The following is a 14828-nucleotide window of genomic DNA, read 5'->3' as shown; positions in this document are numbered from 1 at the left end:
CAGAGGAGCAGTCCCAGCAGCAGCCTCCAGTGGCCCCCATTAGCTCCCTCTGTCTGCTCTCCCCACTGCTCCCCAGCTCCCGGAGAGGCTCCCCTTTATAGCAGTGGCCATGTGAGGACAACTGCAGGGGAGGTCCTTCAGAGGCCCAGATGGACGCTGGGCACCTTCCAGCAGACGTGCCACCAGCAGTGTCATCTCTCCAGGTAGATGGGTAGGAATCAGGGTTGACAGGCAGTCTTGGTTGGAGCCTATGGTCACTGTGTGTGGGGATGGTCCCTGGAAGGGTCCTACTAGGACTCCTTAGGGCTCTGGAGGGGTGAGGGCAAGGGCTGAGCATAGGCTGGCTCTTCTCAGTCCTTGAGGGAATCAGAGGCTGTGCCTAGAGGGTCCCTGCTGGGCTGGGCATTAACCTTTTACCTGCTGGACTGTGAAGAGAGGGTGGAGTCCCATGGCAGGGCCTAGGGCAGCTGGGGGCAGTGGAGTACTCGTGTGAGTGGCTTTTTGCTAAGTGACTCAGAAGGATTTCATTTTAGCCTCAGTGCAGCCACTGAGGTGCATTCTAGCCAAATGCCTGCACTATTCTAGAAGGATCCAAGTCTGGGCTCTTCTGAAAGTCCCTGTGGCATACAGGGAAGGGAGTTCCAAGCTCAGACACCAAAATGGCAAAATGGCCCAGCAAGTCCAGGGACTGGGCAGTGTGGCTAAACAGCAGAATATGGGACAGGGGCAGAGAAAGACAAGGGTGGTGACACGGGCCTACCAGGACCCAGGCAGGGAAAAGGCCTAGTAGAGTGCCTGGCACTCAGGACGTGCTTCATCAGAAAAGCTTCCCTCCCCAAGAGCCATTTGAGGGTAGTGGTGAGGGTGTAGACAACTTTGGTTTAAGTCTCTCTGCTTTTATGACTTTGGGCCAGAGAGTTAACCTCTGTGTGTCCTAGTTGCCTTTATTGGTGAAGTGAAAATATTAATATAAAAGCACCTATCCAAGTGTTTGCATGAGGATTTCATGAAATGGTGCAGGTCAAGCGCTTAACACGGTCCCCAGCCACACAGTAAGTACTCAGTAAACGTGAATCTTGGTGTGTCCGTACATGAACACACATTACACGCTTACAGTGAAAGGTCTGTAAAACACACCGAGGAGAGTGGTTTTGCAACTTTATTTGGAGGGCAGTTGGGACCTATGGGTTTTATCTGAAAAGGATCCCCTGGGCTGTAATGAAGAGGCTGAGCTGAAGGGGTAGAGACTAGAGGCAGGGAGGCCAATGAGGAGGCTGCCGAGAATACTGAGAGACAGAGAAGATTCTAGGCAAGGAGCCTGGAGAGTCAGAGGTGGGAGATGTGAAGGAGGCAGAAATACCTATCAGCGATACGTGTGGGTAAGAGAATGGTCACGGGGCCTGGCACCAGGTGTGTACCCAGGCCCTGCTGCTTAACGAGCTGGGTCTTTGGACAAATAGCTCTCTGTGCCTCAGTGTCTCTTTCTACTGTAACATGAGAAAAAAACGCACTCTACCTCCTCAGGTTGTTGTTGTCGTAAGTGATATGAGCTATTATTTTTTTTTTTTTGATATGAGCTATTATACGTAAGATGCTTGGAATGTGGCCTGAAACTTATTGAGTGCTGTTAACACATCTTCCATGTGATTGAGATGAGCTATCATGACTCTCATCAGAGCTGGGATGTGAGGAAGTGATCCGGGATGACTCTGAGGATTTTTGCTGTGGTGACATGAGTACCATCAACTGAGAATTTCATGAAGAACAGGTTTGAGAGAAAAGCCATCAGTCCCGGGGTGTCTGTGGATTTGTGGGTCAGTAAGTGGGTCTGAGGTTTAGCAGGAAATAGGCCCGGGCTGCAGACACAGGGAAATCTGAGACACGTCTGGCTGCTAAGGTCACTCAGGGAGGGTAGGCGGGTAGGCAGAGAGGAGGCCAAGGCCTGAGGAGCACCGACATTTATTTAGAGGAACAAAGAGGGGCAGAAGAGATTGAGAAGGAGCTGTCCGGGACAGGAGGAAGCCAGGAGAGTTGAGGGCATAGAGTTTCCAGAAGGAAAGAGTCTAAGAGTCACATGCTACTGAGGACAGTAAGATGAGGACTAAGAAGAATTCAAGAGAAGCCTTGGGGGCCCGTAACCCCCTAGGGAAGTTCCCTTGTCTGGCGCCTTCCCCTCCAGGAAAGGCCCACCGTGTTGTCTTCCCACCCAGCCCCCGCTCTAGTTTACAGGCCCCGGGGTTGGGGGTGGGGGTGGGGGGGTGGGGAGGTGGGTTGTCTCAGCTGGATGAAGGAAGACAACCTCATCTTCCCGAGTGCCTGCTGTGTACCAGGTCCTTGTCGTGTCACACTTGCCTCTGACAAAGAGTCCTGAGGGGCTGCTGTCGGGCCTCCCCTCAGACCCCAAAGGATGGGGCTCGCAGCAGCTGGGTAACTCATGATTGGCTTCTAGTCCTTTCTTCTTTGGAGTGACGATGGCCATGGGAGGGAAGGGATCCACCCTGGGTCACCCAGCTGACCAGCAGTGTGTGTGCCCAAGGCCGGGTCCCTGCTCTCCTGCCACCCAGGCTGGATCTTGCCCTTCCCCAGGTCAGGTCACCAGGAGTGGGAAGGCTGGGTAGGAAGGAAAGCTGGGATGTCGGGGTGACCCTAGAGGCAAACCGTACAGAGATGAACCTCACTTCCACAAGCCTTGAATCCTACAACATGCAGACAGAGCCACTCCCACAGCACTTGTGCCCCTTCTAGGTGGGAACACGGGTGGGGGGGCAGGCCCTCCTCCATACCAGGCTTCAGGCTGGGCACCGGGGAGGCGGAGGCCGAGAGGACATCTGCCCCCTCGGGCTTTCATGCCAGCCTGGAGACAGCCCAGGAAATGTTCTTCATGCTAAGGATGCGCACGGGAGCCTGCGCGGAGCAGGTGGAAGGGCGAGGGGCGTGCAGCCGTGTATCCAGTGGAGTGTGGGGATGTGATGCTGAGTGGGTGGGAGCAGCCTGAAGCGAAGCAGTCATTGCCTCTGCTGTCCCCTCTGCACAGGAGCCGTCCCTGGACCCCAGGCCCATCCTGGAGCTGCCGCTGGACAGGCTGGTCCAGAAGCTGCGGGATGAAGAGCTCAGTCTGGAGAGTGTCCTCTGTAGCTACTTAGAGGAGGTGGAGTTTGGGGTCAGGACTGGGGTGGGGACTGTCACCTGTTGTCCTCTTCACAGGTGGGGGGGCAGCTGTGACATCTTGGTGCTCCAGTTGCCTGGGCCCCGTGTCTGGCCTCAGCCTGAGCCCCTTATCCCGACCCCCTCACTGTTGCTCAGGCGCTGAAGGTGCACCAGGAGGTGAACTGCCTGACGGATTTCTTGGACGAGTGTGAGGAACAACTGCAGGCATTGAAGAAACTCAAGAAGACTGAGAGAGGCCTTCTGTATGGGGTCCCCATCACCCTGAAGGACCCCTACAACTGCAAGGTGAGCTGGAGGGGCACGTTCGTACATGTGCATGTTCGTGCGCCTCACACATCACCGAGCCTGTGAGCATCGGAGTGTGTGACTTTGGGCAAGTTACTGAATCAAGGATGCACAACTAGAACGTGGCCAGCTGGGATCTGAGCCGGACAGTCTGGCTCTGGCCCACCACGTTCTTCTGCCACTCGTGAATCCTCGTAGGGGGACAGCAGGTGTGTCTCAGTGGCCGTGACAATGTGTGTGATTGAGAGCAGAGTGAGGACGAGAGTCTGTCTGCTGGGCGGTTGCATCCTGACCCCGATGGGCTGGAGTTAATGTCACTTCCTTGCAGGGCCATGACTCTACGTGTGGCCTGGCCCAGTTCCTGGAGAAGCCAGCGGCCAAGGACGGGGTCATTGTGAAAGTGCTGAAGGCCCAGGGAGCTATTCCCTTCGTTAAGACCAACATCCCCCAGACACTGTTCAGGTCTCTGAAGTGGGGAGGTGGGGCTGGGCTTGGGACTGGGCCCAGGACTGGTGGCAACTTAAGTCTCAATTCAGGGCGGAGGGTGAGGTGGGGGCCAGTCAAGTTGACTGTGAGGACGGAGGTTCTCAGGCAAGTCTTTTCTGTCCTCTGAGCCTCGGTTTCTTCATCTTTTTATTTTTTTTAAGATTTTATTTATTTATGAAAGAGAGAGAGAGAGCGCACACATGAGCAGGGAAGGGCAGAGAGAGAGGGAGAAGCAGACTCCCTGCTGAGCAGGGAGCCCCATTCGACTTGGGGTTCGATCCCAGGACTCCGGGATCATGACCTGAGCCAAAGGGAGACGCCTATCTGACTGAGCCACCCAGGCGCCCTGGTTTCCTTATTTTATAATGTGTGGGTGGACTTCACAGTCTCTACGGGCCCTTAGGCTCTGAGGTTCTGAAGAGTTTCCAGCTCCCTAATTATCCCAGTTTCTCTCTCTCATAGTTTTTCTCACCCTCAATTCTCTCTCTTCTCCCTCAGCATTTAGACTACCTACTTTTGTGAGGAACCTGTTCCCAACACTGGCAGCAGGGCTGGGGCCTCCTGTCTTTAAGTTAGGAGTTGTGGTTGGTGTCCACTCTTGGTCTTTCCCGTGGGCCCTCCCCTCAGCTGTAAGGGAGACTAGGAGGGCTCAGCTCTGGGGAGGAGCTTGGGAGCCAAAGCAGGCCCCGGGTGGACTCCTGAAGGCGTCGGTCTCTACACGGGGAGGGATGTTTCCCCAGTTCAACCTTCATCTCCCAGCCCCCCTTTCTTCTGCTTCCATCAGCGCTGAGTGCAGCAACCCCATCTACGGACAGACTCTGAACCCTCTGCGCTTAAAGAAGTCACCGGGGGGCTCCTCGGGGGGCGAGGGAGTCCTGTTTGCACAAGGGGGTTCCATCCTGGGCATGGGTACTGACACCGGAGGCAGCATCCGCATACCAGCCAGCTTTTGTGGTGTCTGTGGCCTCCGGACAACAGGATACCGTCTCAGGTACTTGGTACTGGTGTAGGGGGAAAGGGGAGGCTCAGCCCAGCCTAGGGAACAGAGGTCTGGGGGTGCAGAGGGTCTGCTTGGCACATCCACTCTTATCCATTCACCTCAGTACTAGGGGAAGTGGCTAAAGGTAGGGGGGTTTCAAAGAACTCCTGTTTCAGCCCCAGATAAACACACCATGTCTGGTATAGGTGACAATAGAAAAGACCTTCCGCTCACTCATGAATTCATTTGTTCATTAATTCATTCATCTTTACGACTCCTCTCCCTCCCTGTTCCTTTAGTCACCCATTGGTCCATTTATTTTTCCATCTATCCATCCTTTGTCCATTCACCCACCTATACAGTCATCATCCTAGTCTCTATCCATCAATCAATGTCACTATTCATCCACCATTTAGTTTATCTAACAAACATTTATTGAGTGTTCACTCTGTGATTGACAGTGTCCTAGGTACTTGGGATATATCGGTAAACAAAAGGATGAATATCGAAGCCCTTGAAAAATGTATACACATCCTTCCTCCCATTTGTTAATTCACTCACTCATCCATTTACCTCCCCGGTCATCCCCTCACCTAGCCAGCTATCTATCCACCCATATCTGCCTCTGTTCATTCATCCACTCATTTCTTAGCCCCACCCTGAGTACTACACTGGGGTGGCCCCTATGCTGGGGACACAGAACAGCGTCAGACCCAGTCCCAGCCCCTTTTGTGCTCTTAGACATGCAAATGGCTTAGTCAGAAAGTGGTGGGGCTTTCAGAGATGGTCAAAGCTTGTGGGAATCACAGGATAAAGCTGACATTTTTCTTCAACAGAGTTTTATTAAAAGCCCAGACTTTAAACTTTCAGAGGCAGGGCAAGGGAAGAGAAGGTTTCCTTAAAGAGACAGAATCTGAGCTTGGCTTTGAAGGATGGGTATACAGAGATGGTGTAGAGTCTAGAAGCCGTAAACTGTGAGCTGCTTACTTTGCCTGGAGTAATGTGTGTATGTGGAAGGGCTGGCAGGGGAAGCCATGGAAGAAGCGGATACTCCAGAGCCTCGGAGGCATTCAGAGAGTTCAGACTTAATGCTGTGGGCAGTAGGGTCATGGCAGGGTTGAAGCAGCTCCTCTTCCTGGGTGCTGGGCCCTCGGGAAGTGCTTGGCACTCAGGCCCCTCCCTGCAAGTGCTGAGCTGGATACTGTGTGGGTGGGGTTTTGCAGCTACTCCGGAGTTGCCTCTGCTATCAAGGGCCAGAAATCAGGTAAGCTCCTGTCTGTGCCTGTGGCCATACCCATTGAAAGAAAACCTGTCTGCCTTCCTCCCAAAGACGTTTCACTCAGCCCCTGTCTCAGACAGATTAGCCCCCTTGGTGATGAAGCGCTCGAGGGGACAGCATGGCTCCCACCTGGCCTCCCCCTAGGCCAGTGAGAAGTGCTTCCTACTATTTAGCTTTAATCTCTCCTACTTGTCTCCTATGTTCTGCCCCAGTGGGGATTCTCCAGTCAGGCACCAGCCTGCAACTTTCCTTGTCCTCAACCCCTGACCCAGGTTGGCCCCAGGGCCCCTTTGACATTCATCATGGCCCTGGGCCCCACCCCCCAAGGCCAGGCAGTGGGGGTCCCCAGAGCAGAAAGGAAGAGAGGAATCTGTCTCTTCTCTCTTCAGTGACCTCGGTGGCTGGCCCCATGGCCCGGGATGTGGAGAGCCTGGTGCTGTGTCTGCGAGCCCTGCTAAGTGAAGACATGCACCGACTGGACCCCACTGTGCCTTTCATGCCCTTCAGGGAGGAGGTAAGCTGGCCTGGGGAGCAGGCCTGGAGGGCTCCCACCTCTTCCCTCCCTTCATTCCTCATTGACAAGTCTACCATCTGGCCATCTTCTGTGAAGACCTCCTTTCTCAGCCCAAGGTCCAGTGACCAAGAAGTCCTCAGCCATATTCACCTCCCACCCCTGCTGAATACCAGTTGCTTTGGCCTCTCAGCTACTTTGGAGCCATAGCTAACACTGCCCCCAGAGCTGGACTCCATCGTCACATACCCAACACACACAGACATAACACTCAGCAGGTATGGTTTAGAGAGCCTGGTATCTGGTTCAGCTGGACTTTTAGTCCTCCAGGTAACCTTGGCCAAGTTACATATCTTTCTAGGCCTCAGTTTCCCTACTGGTATAATAAAGAAGTTGGACACGAAGATTGCTCCAGGCCCTTCCAGCTTGGCAGCTTCATTTATTCATTAGTTTATTCCATAACATTTATTGGCACCTACTATGTGCAAGCTCTTTGTACTTCATCCTAATACTCATTTGATAGAAAGCATCATGCTTCTCTCTCTCTCTTTTTAAATATTTTATTTATTTATTCATGAGAGACACAGAAGGAGAGAGAGGCAGAGACACAGGCAGAGGGAGAAGCAGGCTCCATGCAGGGAGCCTAATGTGGGACTCGATCCCGGGTCTTCAGGATCACACCCCAGGGCTGAAGGTGGTGCTAAACCGCTGAGCCACCCAGGGATCCCCAGCATCATGCTTCTCATTTACAGGCAAGGAAACTCGGGAAAATGAGGTGACTTGCCTATGATCACATAGCTAGTAACTGGCAGAACTGGGCTTTGAAGCCAGCCCTAACTGCTCTAGAACCTTCTCCATACGGACAGTCTCTCTCTACCATTCAGTCAATGTTTACTCATCTGATCTCTCCACACATCCTAATATCAATCTGTGGTCACTTTCTATCATCCATTATTTGCCTCTACTGATCTCTCCATCTCCATCCTCTCCTGGCTGTTTCTTAGCTTAAAGGTCTTTGTGTCTATTCATCTCCTTACTTACCTGCCTACCCACTCAATTCCAACCATCCATTCTCCCACCCACCCATCTATCCATTCAACCCTCTGCCCACCCCCCCACTCATGAATCTATCTACCTATCCACTTCATCCACCCAATTATGTCCTCATCCATTTGCTCTTCCAGGGGTTTCTCCAAAGGACCTAGAGCCTGGAAAGTACATAGAGAGGCCTTGGTACTGAAGGGGCTCTTGGGAAGCTTCTGTAGAATCCCCTAGGTTGAAGACAACCATGACCCAAGGCCCTGGTCTGGCTCTTCAAGAGACCCAGTCTCCCCTGAGAGCCCCACCCTGCCCTTCTTGCCCACAGATATACTCCAGTAACCAGCCCCTTCGAATTGGCTACTGTGAATCAGATGGCTTCACCCAGCCATCTCCGAGCATGGCCAGGGCCATGAGGCTTACTTCCAGGCTGCTCCAGGATGCAGGACATCAGGTAGGCTTGCTTAGCCCTGGATGGGGAGGGAAGCCAGACTGGTGAGGATGCTGGGCTGGGCTATTCTTAGAGAGAAAGGGAGTTAGATCTGAGTGTGAGCTGCTAACATCACTGTGTTTCCCCCTAAGTTTCCTGGAGAATACTGATGGGCTGCAGGTGGGGGCAGGGTGGGCCCACCCTGTGAGGAAGGCATCCAGATTTTGCAGCTTCCCCCTTCAGTGGTCGGGACTCAGGGACTCACTCCTATAACTCCTATAGCTTGGGTTTCTGCCTCCATCAAAGGGCCATAAGGAGATCTCTGTCCTCAAAATCACCTCCCCACCCCAGTCCTTGCATCCCACATCCAATGGCTTGTCCTAGTCCTGCCTCCCCTTTGAGAATTTCTCATTGGTGACACATGTACCTATGTAATCTTAGGCCAGTCTCTTAACTCCCCTGAGCCTCAGTTTTCTACCACGCGGGGCAGTGAATATTAAATGAGCTCATGTATGTGAAGCACATGGCATGGGGGCAGGATCACAGTGAAGCAGGCAGGAAATGAGGGTTGCTTGAATGCCATGGCATCTCTGTGTGGGGTGAGGGAGTGGCATGGGAGCAGAAGGGCTAAGGTGGATGGAGATGAGCAGTGACGTGGTATCCTCTCTTTAAATCCTGAGGGAGGTAGAGAGGATCCCAGGCATTCCAGGCCCTGACTCAGCCTCTGTTTCCCAGGTCATCCCCTTCTCCATCCCCCGCATAGAGTATGCTGTCAAACACCTGTTCGTGGGGGGTCTGTTTGCTGATGGAGGAGCCACCCTTCTGGAGAAGCTGTACATTTGTCAGGACTCAGATATAGGGGATGGGGTTGGGGGCGGGGCTGGCAGGGACTCGGGCCCTGGGAAGGGACTATGAGCCTGGGATGGTGGGATACCTCTGGTTAATTGTGTCACCTTAAACAGCAAGTCAGCTGCTTGGGCTCCATATTTTATATGCATGTGTTCCTGGGGTGGGGGTGAGGGGAACAGAAGTGTCTCTTTGGGTCTCATCTCCATCCAGGGCTTGCCTCTGGAGGGGCAGTTGGGTGAGAGCCAGTTGATGGCCGAAAGGCTGTAACTATCTGTGGTTCCTCAGTGAAGGAGACATTGTGGACCCTTGCATGAAGACAATGATCAACCAGCTCCGCTTGCCAGACCTACTCAAGTGTTTCTTGGCCTGGATCCTGAAGTACATAGTGAGTATAGGCCCAAGGTGGTGGTGGTGGTAGGGGGGGCATTCAGGAAGGGAGAAGCCCAGAGAGGAGAAGTACTCAGAGAGGAGAATGGGCCCCAGAGAGTGGTGGGGGCTCAGAGAAGCGGAACCTAAAGGGGTGATGGGGGCCACAAGAGAGGGGTACTTTCAGAGAGAGGGGTGCCTCAGAAAGAGGAAGGGGTTTTAGAGAGGAGGTCTAGACGGGGCTCAAGGCTTGTGGAAGAGTAGAAGCTTCCAAGCTTCCAAGTCAATGGGCTGAGCAGAGATGATTCTCCTGGACCTCAATTCTGGGCAGGTTGGTGTTGCCCTGTGGTTTCTGAATGGGTCGCTCCTTCTCTCCCCTTCTCTAGGAACCCCGAGCTAGCCAGAATTTAGAAGAGATGCGTGGGGTGAGGTGAGTGCTAATCTCTTCAGGTGAAGCTCACAAGCATTTTCCACGGGGTGGAGGGAATTGGGGAAGGACCATGTGGCTAGAGTTGGCATCCACCGGGGGCGAGGACTATTTAGACTTTGGGATCTAATTAGGTTTTTAGGGTCATGTCTGACACTGGTTGAATTTAGGCTTTTGAGTAGGGTTGGGATTGGGGCTACTTTGGGGCTGGGGTTTGATTTGGAGTTAAGCTCTGAGTTCAGGCTAGAATTAGCTTAGGCTGGGGTAAAGGTTGGGCCTGAGTTGAGGTTGGGTTTGGGTTTGGGTTGTGGTTGGGGCTGGGGTTAGTTTGGAATTGGGACTGTAGTAGCCTGAGGGCTGATGGGGGCCTCACAGGTTAGGGGAAGAATCTGTGGTTTTGGGGGTAGCCTGTGAGTCCCTGTAGTTGGTGGGGGTGGGGTGGGGCATTGACCAGAGGGTGTGTACTCTTGGGAGCACTGGACAAGCAAGGTGTTTTGGTCAGAGAACATGACACAGGGTCATTCCCAGCCCATCAGCTGATTTGCAGCCTGCATTGAGACTAGGCTCTAGCTCTTGATTGTAACGTCCCCGTTTGTATAAAAGGGGGTCGGTCCTCTCACGCTAACCTTTGGGCTTCGAAGTCTTACTTATTCCCCCAGGACTCCCAAGAAGCTGTGGGAGCGGCACAATGCAGTGGAGGTGATGTGTGCCTGAAGAGACCTCAAGGGACTGCTGGAGCAGGGGCAGCAAGAGACCTGGGTGGTGACAGGAGTGGCCAGACGGGGGCAGAGCTCTGTCCTGGCCTGCAGGGGAGGTCCAGTTACACCTGGATGGGAAGGCTTGGCGACCTGGGAGGTTAATTTAGTCCCTCTCTTTGGCACCAGGATGATATGTTGTTCCCAAATAATGCAGCCTGAGTCTCCCCTTCCCATCCCTTCACCTGGGCCCCTGGGAAGGCCCTGACCCACCCCAGATATCTTAGTCTGCATCTCGCAGTCTGGGAATTCTTCCCCATGTCTAATGTACTGGGAGGCTTGGTCACACCTGACCTTGTCCTGCAAACAGTGACTTCTGCTGGTCTTGCCCCTCCCATCCCCCACTGTTCCTGCAGGAATATCGGCAAGAGTTCATAGCCAGGTGGAGGTCCTTAGACCTGGATGTGCTGCTGACACCAGCTGTGGACCCTGCCTTCGATGTAGGCTATTCTGGCAAGGCATTAGGTGAGACAACACTGGTCCTGGTGGGGTTGAAACCCGGAGTCCGGGACTTCACACAGCCTCCGTGGCCTTGACTTCTGTCACCATTCACCATTTATTTTATTTTTTTAAAAGATTTTATTTATTTATTCATGAGAGACACAGAGACACAGAGAGAGAGAGGCAGAGACACAGGCAGAGGGAGAAGCAGGCCCCATGCAGGGAGCCCAACATGGGACTCCATCCCCGGTCTCCAGGATCACGCCCTGGGCTGAATGCGGCACTAAACCGCTGAGCCACCGGGGCTGCCCACCATTCACTATTTAAAAAAAATTCTTAAATTGAGATAAAATTTCATCATTTTGAAATGTACAATTCAGTGGCTTTGAGTATATTTAGAATGCCGTGCAACAACTACCACTATCTAATTCCAAAACATTTCCATTATCTTTGAAAGAAACCTGTACCCATTAGCAGACACTCCCAATTTCCATTCACTTTGAAAATGAATTTTGTTGAAGGGCTCAGTCAGTAGAGTATGCAACTCCGGATCTCAGGGTCATGAGTTCAAGCCCCATGTTGGGTGTAGAGCTTGCTTAAAAAAGAAAAAAAAAAGATAGAAATGAACTTTAGTGAAATATAATTTACATGCTGCGAGACTCACCAATTTTCAGAATGTAATTTGATAAATTTTAACAGATGCATATAGCTATATAACCACTGTCATAATAAAAATAGACTATTTTCATCATCATCCACCAAGTTTCCCTGATAGCCCTTGGCAGTTCACCCTGCCCCTGCATCCCGCAACCACTGATCTACTTTCTGTCACTATAGTTTGGCGTTTCCTAGGGTTTTCTAGAAATGGAATCAGAAGGAAGAAGGCTTTTGTGTCTGGCTTCTTTCACTTAGCATATGCATTGGCTCCTAACATACTTCCTGCTGCCCCACTTTAGTCTAGCCACCCTGAAATGCAGTTTATGGGGCAACGTGGGGGTTGGGGAGTGGGGGAAGTGGAAGGGGTGGGGGAAGTGGGGGGAGTGAGAGAAGTGGGGCCGCCCTGCCCAGCACAGGCACAGGCCTCAGAGGTGTTATCAATGCAGAATGAAAACCCACCTCAAGCCTGGACTCCTCTTCCCTGGCTCCCCTCACCGTGGCTGCCCAAAGGCACATCCTGTCCCTGGCCCTGCACCCAAGTCCTCTGTGACATCACCGCCCCTCCTCTGTCACTCATTCCCTACGTATGGGTGGCTGCTGCACAGGAGCTGCCTTTTAACTCAGGCTTGACTTGCACGCCTCAGCCACCAACAACCCTGTGGCCCGTGAAAAACCACCTCCCCCGTCAACCACCTCGGTTTCCTCATTTGTACACAGGGAAGAGTCCCCTCCGCCCCACAGGGTGGAGAGGACTCCAGGAATCAGCAGTGGAAGGAGGCCAGCACTGGCCTGAGGGCCTGGCCCTGAGTAAGGATTCAATAGCGTCCATTCTCTCCTGCCCTGTGGGGAGAGCAGGAGGCCGTGGTCAGGGGGGCGCCCAGCACCCAAAGGGGCCATGTGGCAGGCTGGGGGGCTGCAGTGCCGAAGGGGTGCTCACCCAACACACTTCCTCACTGGAGTCTTCAGTCCGCTGAAGATTCCCTGGGCTTGCCTGGATCTTCCTACAGATAGCTTCTCCTACTTGCACCTGTACAACGTCCTGAACTTCCCTATTGGCGTGGTGCGGGTCACCAGTGTGACGCCGCAGGACGAGGAGGACCTGGCCTTCTACAAGGGATACTACGGAGACAGTTCTGACACGTATTTCCGGGAGGTCAGTTCCCCTCTGCGGGCCTCTCCCCCAGGGGCACAAGCCAGGACTGGGTCTCCGAGTGGGAGTGGGGTGAGACCAGTCATGCCTGGCGTTCATCCGTTGTCACCTCTGCTGTGGTCTCACCCCACCTCTGAAGACTCAGGCTTTGAGCTCCAAGTCAGCCTCTGTCCTTGTTCGGGGAGACTACAAAACCACCGGTCTTCTTGTCACTTCCGTAGGGAAGGTTGACCCCAGAGGCAGGAAGAGTAGAGCAAATGCCCCGGTTTAGGAGCTTACTAGGTAACTGGTCTGGACACGGCTCCTCTCCGAGACTCAATTTCTTCACCAGGAAAATGGGAATTAAAATATCTATTTTGCAGTTTGTCCTAAAGTCTCCATCAAAACACTGGAAAGCAATTAGCATCAGTTTTGTATCTAAGAAGTGTTCGATAAATGCTACTATTACTAATTTGGAGGTGGTTTCACAAAAGGAAATATTTCCATGCGCCTATATTTTTTTATTTTATTTATTTATTTATTTATTTATTTATTTATTTATTTATTTATTTATTTAAGATTTTCTTTGTTTATTCATGAGAGACACACAGAAAGAGAGCCAGAGACATAGGCAGAGGGAGAAACAGGCTCCCCACAAGGAGCCCGATGTGAGACTCAATTCCAGCACCCTGGGATCACACCCTGGGCCAAAGGCAGACTCAACCGCTGAGCCACCAGGTGTCCCTCCATGTGCATATTTAATGCATGATCTAAAGTAACAACCTTGTCTTGCTTGGGTGGCAGAGAGAAAGAGAAGGAGAGACAGACTGACTCCGAAAAGTATGTATGTGTCTGAGTCAGACATTAAGTAACTTACTTTTTGGGAAATTGATTTCAGTGCTAGAGTTACCCAGTGGAACTGCTGACCTGAATTCTGAGAAAATAACAATAATGATACTATCTAATGTGTCTTGAGCTCTTACTCCGTTCCAGGAGCTGTTTAAAGTGCTGTATATATATTAAATCATTAAATCCCATAACCGTCCTGTGAGGTTTTACAAAGTTGGAAATGGGGGCACACGTAGGTTAAGAGACTTGACCAATGCCACCACGCCTCATGGGCAGTTGACGTGGAGGTAGCCAGGACTTGAAGCCAGCTGCCTTGGCTCCAGGGACATAGACAAATAAGGGTTCATATCTTATCATCATAAAACAATGAAAACATGTTTGAATTCCTATAAGTATGTTTGGATTTCATGGCAGGGACTCAGGTTCAGTCCCCATGTTCCTGAGTCTGTGTTTGGGGTCTAGGTACCTCTTTCACTGCAGGAGTATGACCAGGCTCTGGATCAGGGCTTTGCACATTCTTCCCTCCATTGCTGAGAACACTGGGTGGATAATCACTTTTACATTTCATGATTACAGTCAGCTCTCTGCACAGGGAGAAGGTTTTACATCTTAACCTTGGAGAACTAGAGACAGGTAAAGTCAAAATAGTTTTTCCAGGTTTCCCTGAGAGCTGAGGAAGCCTGGAACCCTGAGACCCGGGACATCTCTACCTTAATAGAGCCTGGGGATGCGATGTTGGGGCTAAGGCGTATGGTGGTGAGGGGGGCTGGGCACAGGCCTGCGACTGGAAAGCAGGCTCTAAGTCCCCCCACCCTCTCTCTGGCAGGCCTTACAAGGATCCGTGGGACTCCCCGTGGCAGTGCAGTGCATTGCTTTGCCATGGGAAGAGGAGCTGTGTCTCCGGTTCATGAAGGAGGTGGAGACCTTGGTCAAGAACCACAGGGAACCAGAGTGATAGGCCACTCCTTCTCCTGGAGGCCTTCCTACAGCCTCCTCGAAGTTGGCTTCTGATGCCCCTTCTCAAGAATACTGTATGTGCCTCATGTCTCCTCCTCCTTGAAGCCCACTGGATTCCTTTTCTTTGTTGTCCTTCTGCATGGGTACGCAATACATGGACTCTTCAGATTGGCCCAAGATGGGGCACAGGGTGAAGGGCTCAATAAACATTTCTGACTGGTC

The 14828-nt window shown here is 52.3% G+C and overlaps 1 protein-coding gene across 4 annotated transcripts in view; it reads left to right on the top strand.

Annotated features, from left to right (window-relative positions):
* The window catches only part of LOC475367 (fatty acid amide hydrolase), a 27416-nt gene extending 12588 nt beyond the window's left edge, over positions 1–14828 (top strand). For all 4 annotated transcript variants that reach the window (XM_038558165.1, XM_038558162.1, XM_038558164.1 and 1 more), the window contains 14 exons: positions 3035–3148; positions 3304–3453; positions 3782–3915; positions 4724–4930; positions 6142–6182; positions 6587–6711; positions 8075–8200; positions 8912–9009; positions 9311–9410; positions 9778–9821; positions 10478–10517; positions 10930–11038; positions 12679–12824; positions 14476–14828. In XM_038558165.1, the coding sequence (XP_038414093.1) occupies positions 3035–3148; positions 3304–3453; positions 3782–3915; positions 4724–4930; positions 6142–6182; positions 6587–6711; positions 8075–8200; positions 8912–9009; positions 9311–9410; positions 9778–9821; positions 10478–10517; positions 10930–11038; positions 12679–12824; positions 14476–14604 (1563 nt within the window). In that variant the 3' untranslated portion in view covers positions 14605–14828. The remainder of the gene's footprint in view (positions 1–3034; positions 3149–3303; positions 3454–3781; positions 3916–4723; positions 4931–6141; positions 6183–6586; positions 6712–8074; positions 8201–8911; positions 9010–9310; positions 9411–9777; positions 9822–10477; positions 10518–10929; positions 11039–12678; positions 12825–14475) is intronic.

The sequence above is a fragment of the Canis lupus genome, chromosome 15 (genome assembly GCF_011100685.1).
Source record: "Canis lupus familiaris isolate Mischka breed German Shepherd chromosome 15, alternate assembly UU_Cfam_GSD_1.0, whole genome shotgun sequence".
NCBI classification, from domain to species: domain Eukaryota; kingdom Metazoa; phylum Chordata; class Mammalia; order Carnivora; family Canidae; genus Canis; species Canis lupus.
Note: the sequence above shows the minus strand (reverse complement) of the source record. Positions and strands in the feature narration are given on the sequence as shown.